This window comes from Mesitornis unicolor, unplaced genomic scaffold (genome assembly GCF_000695765.1).
Source record: "Mesitornis unicolor isolate BGI_N332 unplaced genomic scaffold, ASM69576v1 scaffold50634, whole genome shotgun sequence".
NCBI lineage: Eukaryota > Metazoa > Chordata > Aves > Mesitornithiformes > Mesitornithidae > Mesitornis > Mesitornis unicolor.
The window spans coordinates 1-11903 of NW_010183282.1; the positions used below are offsets into that span (position 1 = coordinate 1).

The 11903-nt window shown below is 52.9% G+C and overlaps 1 protein-coding gene across 1 annotated transcript; it reads left to right on the forward strand.

Annotated features, from left to right (window-relative positions):
* The first annotated feature begins 609 nt into the window (after positions 1 to 609).
* Positions 610 to 11572, forward strand: LOC104540286 (putative ATP-dependent RNA helicase DHX30). Its single transcript, XM_010184058.1, is given in 13 exon segments — positions 610 to 758; positions 2198 to 2802; positions 2804 to 2991; positions 4148 to 4234; positions 5001 to 5105; positions 6214 to 6389; positions 8076 to 8282; positions 8695 to 8776; positions 9933 to 10126; positions 10207 to 10366; positions 10564 to 10721; positions 11137 to 11240; positions 11368 to 11572. Coding segments are annotated over 13 exon segments (2379 nt in total). The 5' UTR covers positions 610 to 650.
* The last annotated feature ends 331 nt before the right edge of the window (positions 11573 to 11903 follow it).

The following is an 11903-nucleotide window of genomic DNA, read 5'->3' on the forward strand; positions in this document are numbered from 1 at the left end:
GGTCCCTTCCAACTCCTCACATTCTGTGATGTATTTCAAACCTCAGGATTCAGTCCAATCTGCTGTTGTACCCCTCTAGTGTCCAATCTGTGGCTGGAAGGCTGTTTTGCATGTTCTGAGTGAACAAAGTGATGCCCAAGGGTTCACCCTGGAAGCATTGACCTGTTCCTGTGGCTACTAAGACAAATTCTTCCCATTCTTGTCGGTGGGTTAATCCAGACACATTGCTGCAATAGTTTCTCTGAGGAGAAGTCCAAGAAAATAGTGCAGGGCTTATTATTGAATTACCACAACATACCAGAGCCGTAGCAGGCCAGTTAAGGGCACTTGCAAGGAGGTTTTGTCAGGTATAACTGTGGCTGCTGCTTCTTTGCTGGGTCTGTGTAAGACTTCCTTGTGTGTGTTGTGTTGGGAGAGGCAGCACTTGGCTCCAGTGGATCCATTTCACCAGAGTTGAGATGGGATCATGTCTTGTTTCTCGTGATGGAGCTGGGATACAGGATAAGGAGTTAACCCCTTCAAAAACATAGGACCTATGTGCTCTATATGCAGCACTTGGCATGCAGCAGTCCTGTGCCTGATAGCGTTTGCCTCTTCCTTTGCAGAGCCTTGGCTTGGTGGACAAGAACAACAATCCCCTCAGCCACGCCATGTACAACATGACTTCACTGCGGGAGCTTGGTGAGAACCAGAGGAAACCCTGCCACATCAAAGTCCCCGAAGCAACCCTGCGCAAGATTGAGAACTACCTGAATCACGTAAGGCTTGCTGGGCTGCCTGAGAACCACCTCTGGCTGCTCCCATTTATGTGGGTTGAAAGCTTCATGGCAAAACATCGAGGGAATCCATGGCTTGATAGTTTGCCACAAAATCTGATCAGTCCCTGGTGACCTTCAGGGAAGAGAGACTTTTTCTGGCAGCAGGCTTTCTCTGTATGCATCTCTGACATTTTTCTGCGTTATTTGGCTTTTGAGATGATATGAGTGCAGTTTTGGCTTGCTTGTAGCCTCCTTTTTAGGCTTGAATGCTGCCTTGTGCAGGCATCACTTCCTTTGAACTGTGGTGGTGCCTCGTAGCTTTACAAGGCCCAGGGGATGGTAGCTGCAGGTTTCCCTTGGGGATGTCTCTGATGGTATTGAACATCAGTGATGAGTGCAGGTGAGTGCTTTCACCCAGGAGATCTCTCTTCCTGGTGCACCGGTGGTGACCAGACACCCATGGGAGCTGGAGCAGTGCTGAGGCAGGGTGCAGGTCACAGCAGCGCTAGGGTAAGATGAGGTTGAGCATAGCTTAGCTAGAAATGTGTAGCTTACTGAAGTAATTCAAACTAATACCCGTATTTGGAAGTTGGCAAGTCACTGATGGGCCTGAACAGTAAAGATCTTGGGCAATTTTTTTGGTACGTTATAGGTACTGTAAAGTAAATGAAGCAGTAGAAAGCCAAGACAGGAGCTGCTTCTGACCTGCTCTAAGTGGCTGAAGTAAGGGCTAGGAAAGTTAGAAAACAGCAACATCCTGAAGGAGCTCGGTCTGCATCCCATGCTCCTGTGACCGTGAGCTGTCACGCCGTGCGTGGAAAGCTTGGCTTTGCCACTCTGAATAAGGCTGAATCCAAAGGTACTGATTTGTAGCTGAACTTTTAATCCTGCAGACATCTGGGCCAATGCTTTGATTTGTGTTCGAGACAATTCCTGACCTATTGTTGCTCCTTTTAGTTCTTCCTGTGGGATGTGGGACTTCTGTCTTTTCTTTTGCCAAGATGGAATATTTCTGGCTTAGCTGAACGCTTACGTTTTGTGCCAGTTACGTGGCTGGACTTCCTGAGGGAGTGAAGGGTGCCGGTGTAACTTGATAGTTTCCAAAAGTTGTCTTTGAGGGGCCCTTGCATCACTTGCGTGCAGCGTAGCCACTGACTTGAAGAGTTTAAGTGACTGTTTTGTGCCTCTCGGCTCAGGCATCAGCGCTAAAACCTCTCTTAAAATAGGGGACACAATGAGGAAAACGCAGGGAGCTCCCCGAGTTAATTCTCCCTCTAAATAACCATAATTCAGAATATAAGCAGCTGAGTTACCTAATAACTGCAGAGTTTGCTCGCTGCAAAGCCAGTCTGGCTGAGTCTGTTCCAGACACTTGTTTCTTTCTGTCCTTCTCAGGACTTGTACTAATTTTTTTTCTCCCATCTTTGTGTCTCTCCCAGTATCCAGTGGACATCAGGGAGTCCAGGCCCCGGATCGCTGACGACATGATGAACCTGAGCAAGGAATCAGGTGCGATAAGCGATGCAATCACGGGGAAGACCTACATTCCCATGTTGGAAGCAGAGGAAGTTCGCCTTAGCCAGAATCTCCTGGCCCTGTGGAAAAGGAGAGGATCCTCGTGGCAGGAAAGCCACCCGCTGCCAGTAGATCCTCACAAGGACACCATCCTATCGGCCATTGAGCAGAACCCCGTAGTGGTAATAGCAGGAGACACAGGCTGTGGGAAAACCACCAGGATCCCTCAGCTCCTGCTGGAACACTACATCATGGAGGGCCGCGGCGCCCGCTGCAACGTCGTCATCACCCAGCCCAGGAGGATCAGCGCCATCTCGGTCGCCCAGCGCGTGGCGCAGGAATTGGGTCCCAACATGAGGAAGAACGTGGGCTACCAGGTGCGACTGGAGAGCAAACCACCAGCCAGGGGAGGAGCCCTGCTCTTCTGCACCGTAGGCATCCTCCTGCGGAAGCTGCAGGGCAACCCCAGCCTGGAGGGCGTCAGCCACGTCGTGGTCGATGAGGTCCACGAGCGAGACGTCAACACCGAAGCTGAAAGGCATCCAGAAGCTCAACCCTGACCTGCGCCTGGTCCTGATGAGCGCCACGGGAGACAATCAACGTTTCTCGCATTATTTTGGGGATTGCCCCGTGGTCAAGGTGCCGGGTTTCATGTACCCGGTGAAGGAGTACTACCTGGAGGAGATCTTGGCCAAGCTGGGCCGGCACCGACACCGGCACTACGAGATCAAGGTGGGTGTGGAGCATAGGGGTGAAGCTGTTTCACTTAGATGAGGTAGTGTCCCCGCAGGGGGCAGTTTGGGCCTCTTCCCTGTCGCTTTTGGACAGTGTTTGCTTAACTTTAAATCCAGGTCCATCGGAGAAAATCAGTTTAGTAGAATCCCCGAGTATTTTGATTAAATTATGGATAAAGATGACTTCAGAATTGGGTCCAGGCTGCTTTTGTCCCTCTTTAATGGGAAGTTTGTTTACGTTTGAGTAAGCTAACAGCTCATTCTACTTGTGGGTGTATATAGAGATGCAAACTGGAGTGTCTGCATGCTCTGCGCACGCCTGATCCAAAACTGGGGTGGTTGTGGCTTACAGCAGCCTCTTACCTCAGTGCTCACTGGTCCTTCGTGACTCAATTCCCCGATTGCTGCTTTTTGCAGCTGCTCTTACTCTGGAAAATGCCCTCCAGACGTGCACTCTACTGTGGGTAAACCTCCGTTGTGGGTCATGGAGTCACCGAATCATTGAGGTTGGCAGGGACCTCTGGACATTTTCTAGTCCAGTTTGCTGGTCTAGAAGCTGTCAGCCCATTTCTCCAGCCCGTAGAGGTCCCTCCCTACAGCTGAGCAACCATCGGGTGCATCAGCTGCTTATCCTGGTTTTGGATCATCAGCAAAATTGCTGAGGGTGTCCTCTTGCCTTCAGGGCAATCTTTCTGCTTCTGCTGTGGCTGGGTTGTTTTAAACCTGCGCTTTTTAAGCTGGCCTGATACCTATGTTCCAAATCACTGAGATCTACCAAAGCTGCTGCTCTGTGCCTGCTGGATTTGAAGGCCTGGGTGCACATGGCACAGTTTTGTCCCCAAAAATGTCACATTCATTTTTGTTACTTGGTAAGTGCTGTTCAGTAGAGGTACACAAATCTGTTAGCTTCTGAGTCTGGAGAATGGGAAAGGGCCTGAATATCCTCACTGCACAGCAGAGGAAACTGGCAGCGGTTGCGACCAGAGCGGGTTCCAGATGGAGCCAAAATCAAGCTCCTGAGGTTCCTGGCTCCTCGTCCTGGGCAGGCCATCCAAGTACAGGCATTTGCTGTCTCCAGAAGATGCTCTGTGAGCCTTTCTGCAAGCTTGCAGCTCATTTATCTGCGTGTGTCCTTCTGTTTTATCCAGCAATCGGATGACGAATGTGTCCTTGATCTTGATCTGATCACCGACCTCGTACTCCAAATCGATGCTCACGGAGAACCAGGTACGTTCTGCTTTGCCCCATTGCTCTTTCCTTTTGCTGAGGAGAGGGAAAAAAGTGATCCCTTGCAGAGCCCAGACCCTTTGCAGAGAAAACACGATGCTGAGCTGACTCCAGCAAGGCCACCTAGATTTCCTCTTGATCTGAATGGTCTTGATCAGTGGGGCATGAGCTAATTCAGAGTCTTTGGCTAATACAGCATCCAGGTCCTCAGTGTCTCACTCTTAGTGTCCTGAGATACAGCTGGTTTTGGGGTGAGGGGCAAGACTTGTCTGTGCTTCAGCATTTGCAGCTGTGTGCTGTACAGTTGAGTTAGTTTTCTGTGTTGGAGACCCATCCCTGTTAATTGCCATCCCTGGAAAGTGATGTTTTTCTGAGGAAGGCAGGATTTTCAGAGTACTTCTACCAGTTTTAAGCGTTACAAAGTGACCAGAAGGCATTCACTCTCAAAATACAGGTAACCTGGTTTCTTTCTGGCTTTAAAACCTTGCCCTACCGAGCTCACAGAAGCAGATGCAGCACAGCAGGGTATGGAGTTGAGACAAATGTTCCCCTGGGTCCAACTTCCCGCAATGGCTGTATCTGTCGTTTGTCCATGATCGATGTGATGCAGGTTTCCTTAGCGATCAGCTGGCAGGGAAAATCACTGACCTGGGCCCTGCTTTTTTGGGGTTTCTTCAGGAAATCATGGGTGTCCCCTCTGTGCAGCAGAAGCAGTTTCTGTGTGGATTCCTAGGTCGCTTGTTCTTAACTCTTTGCTCTGTTTCAGGTGGGATCCTCTGCTTCCTCCCCGGTTGGCAGGAAATCAAAGGAGTGCAGCAGCGCCTGCTCGAGATGCTGGGCTCTCAGAACAGCCGGTACCTCGTCCTACCAGGTGAGATGGCATCGCCAGAGCTTTTCTCCCCAAAATTTCGGAGAATGGATAGGCCAATTTTCTTGATGAGCCCCTCGCGCTCTGATACAGAGCAAGCTCGTATCCCTGGTGTGTTTACTCGTTGTGTAATTGTGTGTGTTAAGCACGAGTAACTCCTCCTCGCAGAGGCCATCCAAACCTGTGTGTGATCAAAGAAACTGGTTTTCTGTTTGCCTCCAGCAAGTCAGAATTAGGCGAGGAGGAAACCGCTAAACTCTGCCTTGCTGTAGCTGCGTGCTGAGCTGACACAGAAAAGATCTTCAGGACCAGTTTTGTGGGATGGAGATACAATCTGTAGCTCAGCTTTGATCAGTGAATTCAACGTCCTGTATCCCAGGAGGGAAATTTATAACAAAAAGCCAGTGTTACTCTGCAAGGCTGTAAGATCTAGGGAGTTGATTTGTTTGCTTGTGGGATTTTTGTAGGGGTTTTTTTAACCCTCCTCCCTTATTCGGTGTGAAATAAGGCCAGCCAGGAGCACGATTTCGAGCAGCTTGGTTGCTGATAAATGCAGGTGTTCTTTTGTGCAGGCTGCGTGTTCTCGCAGTCCCCTGCGGTGCTGTGCAGTTGCTGAGAATTTCTCTGCGTCGCTGATCTGTAATAGGGCCAATGTGCGATATAAAAGAGTTGTGGGCCCTTGCTGACAACCATTTTTGACCAAGTGAAACCAGAAGACAAAGAGGATGCCCCCTTCCCCCTCCTTGTTGGCCCTTTGAAAAGGGGGGAGCTGCAGAGCTGAGCTATGGGAGCGAGACTCCTGCGTTGGGGCACTGGGATGTTCTGGTGGTGTCATCAGCCCCTGTGGGATGGGAGGTGATCAGGGCTCCTGCTGGTGTTGAGCCATAGATTGAAGCAACCGAAATGAGGCCTTCCCTAAGGATGTGTGGAGGGTTTTTCCTAGGGTCTGGCTGGCAGGAAACTGCTGCTGCTGACCATCAGTGTTACAAGGGGTGTCCCTGTCCCCCGTGTTTGGAAGTGGGAGGTGATGGCACCAGCAGGGCTGAGAATCTCTGCCCGCCTTGGCCTTGCAGCTCAGCAGCACAGCACTGACTCTGCTTTTATTTCCCAGTGCACTCCAACATCCCCATGATGGACCAGCAAAACATCTTCCAGCGGCCTCCGCCTGGCGTCAGGAAAATCGTCCTGGCCACCAACATCGCCGAGACGTCCATCACCATCAATGACATTGTCCATGTGGTGGACAGTGGCACGCACAAGGAGGAGCGCTATGATTTAAAGACCAAGGTACTGATGCTTTCTTGCCTCTTAAGTGCATTTGGGACATAGCAGAGCTGCTGGACATTTTCAGAGCAACGTTTGAGATGCTTAATTAGTAATTAATGGGATGAAAGAGCTGCTTCCCATCTGGACATTGGGGTACTGACACTGTGTCCCTGTCTGGGGACAGTGTTTGACTCATCATTTGGAAAGTGTTTGCCTGTACTGAGCTGCTTGCCAGGTTTCCCATCGACTTCTGCTGAACAGGCAAAAATCTGGTGTCCTCAAAGAAATTGAAGGCAAATCCCTACTCCCTTCCAATCTCTCTCTTACACCATTAACATCTGGACCTTTCCCATTTGCTTTCTGCCTTTTTGGTAAAATCCCAGACTGGTTTGGGTTGAAAGGGACCTCACAGACCCCCCAGTCCAACCCCCATGGGCAGGGACACCTCCACCAGTCCAGGCTGCTCCAAGCCCCGGCCAACCTGGCCTTGGCCACTGCCAGGGAGGGGGCACCCACAGCTTCTCTGGGCAACCTGGGCCAGGGCCTCACCACCCTCACACTCAACAATTTCTCCCCAAGATCCACTCTCAATCTCCCAAATTCCAGTTTCAAGCCATCCCCCCTGCTCCCATCACTCCAGCCCTTCTCAAAAGTCCCTCCCCAGCTTTCCTGGACCCTTCAGGTCCTGGAAGGTGCTCTAAGGTCTCCCCGCAGCCTTCTCTTCTCTTCTCCAGGCTGAACAAGCCCAACTCTCTCAGCCTGGCCCCACAGCACAGCTGCTCCAGCCCCTCAGCATCTGCGTGGCCTCCTCTGGACTCCAACAGCTCCATGGCTTCTGGTGTTGGGGCCCAGAGCTGGACACAGCCCTGCAGGGGGGGTCTCTGGTCCCAGAGCGGAGCAGAGGGACAGAATCCCCCTGATCTGGCCCTGCTGGCCACACTGTGAGGATGCAGCCCAGGACAGGGTTGGTTTCTGGGCTGGGAGCACCCATTGCTGGCTCCTGTTGAGCTTCTCCTCACCCAACACCCCAAGTCCTGGTATTACTGCTCTTGTTTGAAGCTGTCTTAGCCTATTGTCAGCTTTAAGGGGGCATTTTTACTCTCTTCTCAGGCCACATTTCTGGTTGTGTTGGGCCCTGCAAAGGCTCTTGCGTGTACACTTTCATTAACATGAAGGCAGCTGTGTCCCTGTTACTCTTGGAAGAAGGGATTCTGGCTGCCCCTTCCCCTCCCTGTGCTAGGACATCTTACAGGGCCAGGTGGCAATTCACACCTTGGGCCAGTTCTGCTTTAAACCCAACCCTTTTATATTTGCCCAATTGTAACCCAGTCCATCTCACAACGCAGACCCTGCAGCGCCTGTGCTAGGGCACAGCAGGACTGGCATGGGGGAGGCAAGGCCTGTGCTCCACTGGCAGCTCCCAGCAGCGAGATGAGCCCCTGGGATGCTCCGTGTTGTGATGTGGAGCTGGAGTAGGTGTCCAGCAGATGGCATCAGGGTCTCATCCATGCACTGAGCATCTCGGGCCTTCCCGCTGCTGCCTGGCACTGAGAGAGAGAGGAGAGTGGGGAAGGCTTCCCTTGCCCTTCAGCAGGGTGCTTAATCAGTCGTGAGGAGTTTCTGAGGTCTGTGACCTGCATGGAAGGCTGTGTTTAAACACGACAGAGAGCTGTGAGAGCCTTCATGTCTAATCCTCCTTCTCCTTAGGTGTCCTGCCTGGAGACGGTGTGGGTGTCCAAGTCGAACGTGGTGCAGAGGCGAGGCCGCGCTGGCCGCTGTCAGTCGGGATTTGCCTATCACCTCTTCCCTCGCAGCCGCCTGGACAAGATGCCAACTTACCAGGTTCCAGAGATCCTCCGCACCCCGCTGGAGAACCTGGTGGTTCAGGCCAAGATCCACATGCCGGAGAAAACGGTAAGCACCGTGTATTGCCTGTAAGACTGCAGCTGACTGGACCAGCAGGATGCGGCCTGCCTGGTGCCACTTTGAGATGTGATTTGGCCACAGACATGAGTAGGAAAAACCCAAATGCCGATGACTTCAGTCCTTGTGTTCATGCAAGGACTAAATAAATAAATGCCGTGCTCTCTAGGGAAGTTAAGAGCAGGAAATGTATAGATTACTTAGATTAGAGTGTGTCTAAAAGACTCTGCAAGAGTGGAGAGGGCTGAGCTCGTATCCCTGCAGGAAAACCAAGAGGGAGCTGTGTTGCAGTTTGGGGCCCAGGAGCAGGGCAGTGGCCTCAGGGCTCTCCCACCCTCCTGTATGGGAAACACAAAACATGCCCCTTTTTTGTTTTTCTTTTCCCTCCCCCGCTGCGTTGCAGGCGGTTGAATTTCTCTCCAAGGCTCTGGACAGCCCTGACATCAAAGCTGTGGATGAAGCAGTGATCTTGCTGCAGGAGATCGGTGAGTTCATGCTGCGGCCTGGTGTGGGCGGGAGGGAAGCGCGTTTGCTGGCTGAACGTGGGAAGTGTGGGAGTTGGCACAGACGGGGCAGGGTTGTCCCTGGATAGGGATGGCAGCTGATGGGGACTTCACAAACCGCACGCTTTGTGGTGCTATTTTATTTCTCATGCTGCTTTGCTCAAGAAGTGGGGAGAAATTCCCGAGGAGGGGAGAATGATGAAGAAAGGAGGAAATACGTGACTTGGAGTTCACAGCTGGGGCCTTGGTGGGTGTCATCCATGACCATGAGCCAGCACTGTGCCCTTGTGGCCAAGAAGGCCAATGCCATCCTGGGGTGTATTAGGAGGGGGGTGGTTGTAGGGCAGAGAGGTTCTCCTGCCCCTCTACTCTGCCCTGGTGAGACTGCATCTGGAATATTGTGTCCAGTTCTGGGCCCTCAGGTCAAGAAGGACAGGAACTGCTGGAGAGAGTCCAGCGTAGGGCTACAAAGATGATGGAGGGATTGGAGCATCTCCCTTCTGAGGAGCGGCTGAGGGAGCTGGGGCTCTTTAGTTTGCAGAAGAGGAGACTGAGGGGAGACCTCATTCATGTTTAGAAATATTTCAAGGGTGAGTGTCACGAGGATGGAGCCAGGCTCTTCTCGGTGACAAACAATGATAGGACAAGGGGTAACGGACACAAACTGGAACACAGGAGGTTCCACTGAAATTGGAGAAGAAACTTCTTCTCAGTGAGGGTGACAGAGCCCTGGCCCAGGCTGCCCAGAGAGGTTGTGGAGTCTCCTTCTCTGCAGACAGTGGATTCTCCTGCTCTGCAGACATTCAAACCCCGCTTGGACGCCTTCCTGTGTAACCTCATCTGGGTGTTCCTGTTGCGGCAGGGGGATTGGACTGGATGAGTTTTTGAGATCCCTTCCAATCCCTGACATTCTGGGATTCTGTTCTGTGATCCAGTTGTCACAGCCTTTTCTTTGGCCTCAGGGCAGTCAGACCTGGGTGTTTCTGAGTGCTCATTGCAGGCACCTACCCTGTATGCCTCTCCTGGAGGTTACACCAAATCTTCCAAGCCTTGTAGGTGGGTTTTCCTGGCAGCTCCCCAATGCCAGTGGCCACCACGTTGGCCCCAGCTCAGAGCTGATGGTTGTACCCTGTTGCAGGAGTCCTGGACCAGCGAGAAGCCCTCACCACTTTGGGCAAACGCCTCGCCCAGATCTCCACGGATCCTCGGCTGGCAAAAGCCATCGTCTTGGCATCCATCTACCGCTGCCTCCACCCCTTGCTCGTCATCGTTTCCTGCCTCACCCGGGACCCCTTCAGCAGCAGCCTGCAAAACCGTGCGGAGGTGGACAAGGTGAGGAGCCCCAGCCAGAAGAAGGTAGAAAGCAGGTAGGGAAGGAACTGCTGCTTGACTGCCGTGCGTCTGTGTCCCAGGCCAAGGCTGTTCTGAGCCGGGAGAGCGGGAGCGATCACCTCGCGTTTGTCAGAGCTGTGGCGGGCTGGGAGGAGGTGCTGAGACGCAGAGACAGCCGTGCCAGGGACAACTACCTGCAGGACTACTACCTGTACGGCCCCAGCCTTCGCTTCATCAATGGTGAGTCCTGGAGATCTGCTTCTGCCCCCTGGAAAGGCTGAAACACGTGGTGCAGAAGTGGGGAGGTGGCTGCAGGAGTGGGTGCAGGTTCTGGCATTGGCACCCAGGAGTGTGGGTGTAGCTCTGGGTGCCAGGGAGGCCACAGGTGGGACAGGAGAGGGTGAATCTTATTCCCTGGGGCCGTCTCCTCCCTGCAGGCCTTGTCAAGCAGTTCTCGGAGAACCTCTACGAAGCCTTCTTGGTGTCGTCCCCGTCTGACTGTACCATGCCCTCGTCTGTATGTAACCAGTACAGCGAAGAGGAGGAACTGGTCAAGGGAGTCCTCATGGCTGGGCTCTACCCCAACCTCATCCAGGTACTGGCTCCCTGTTCTGCCATCACTCTCCTGGGCTTGCTGGTCACTGTGGGTGGCACAGGGGAGGATCGAGGTGCCAAGGATGCTTGCGCTCTGCTGGGAGCGTGTGTCCTGCTTGGCTGCTGCTCTGCTGTCCCTGGATCCCTCCTTATGAGGAGCAGCCTCCTCAGCCTTGGGTTCTTGTAGCTTGGTCTAGAAGCCATCGAGGTGGCATCTTCCTTCTGTTTGCTGCCCTTTGAGTGTTGTTTGGTGACTGCCAGGTCTGGTCACCCTCACTTATGTACTCTGCTAACATAAGAAAGCTGCTGGAAGTGGAACACACACAGGAGAGACAGCGATGGGGAGAGCCAGACTGGCTGCTGGTGGGCAGTGCCTGCTGGTTGGGCAGGGGTTTGAGATGCTCTTCTCGTTTCAGGTGAGACAAGGCAAAGTGACTCGTCAAGGGAAGTTCAAACCCAACAGCTACGCGTATCGGACAAAGGCCGGCACCGTTCTGCTCCACAAGTCAACCATCAACAGGTGGGTGATCTAGGACCCCAAACCACGCACATCACAGCACCCCGGGGACCCCGACACTGCCTCATACACATGTGCCAGTACCAAAACTCACCACCTCTCAGCCTGACAACGCTGTTCCTCCTTGCAGGGAGGCATCCAAGCTGTACAGCCGCTGGCTCACCTACTTCATGGCGGTCAAGTCCAACGGCGGGGTGTTTGTGCGGGATTCCTCCCAGGTCCACCCGCTGGCCGTGCTGCTCATGACCGACACCGACATCCACGTCCGAGGTGAGTGCTGCATGGCCACCCACGCGTCCTCTTGTGCCACTGTGGGCTTCTCCTGCCATGCTTGACACCTCCAGTACCTTCTCCTGCTACCTAAGCCCCTTGCTTTGGGCTTGGTGTTACTGTAATGTGGCTACAAAGGTGATGAGTTGTGAGCTGTTCTCAGCTGCAGCTCTTCAGGTAGAGAAGGAAAGCGAGCTGCAGGCTGAGCGGTGGATGGCGTGGTTTGCACAGTTGCTCCATCACCCAATGCCCCCTCCCCAGGGAGGGAGGTTGAGAAAAGGGAAGGAGATTTGTGGGTTGAACTAGAAATATATTTAATAGAAATAATAATTAAAACTGATGTTAATGACAGCTATAATGTTGATATACAGGCTTGGGGACGAGTGGCTGGAAAGG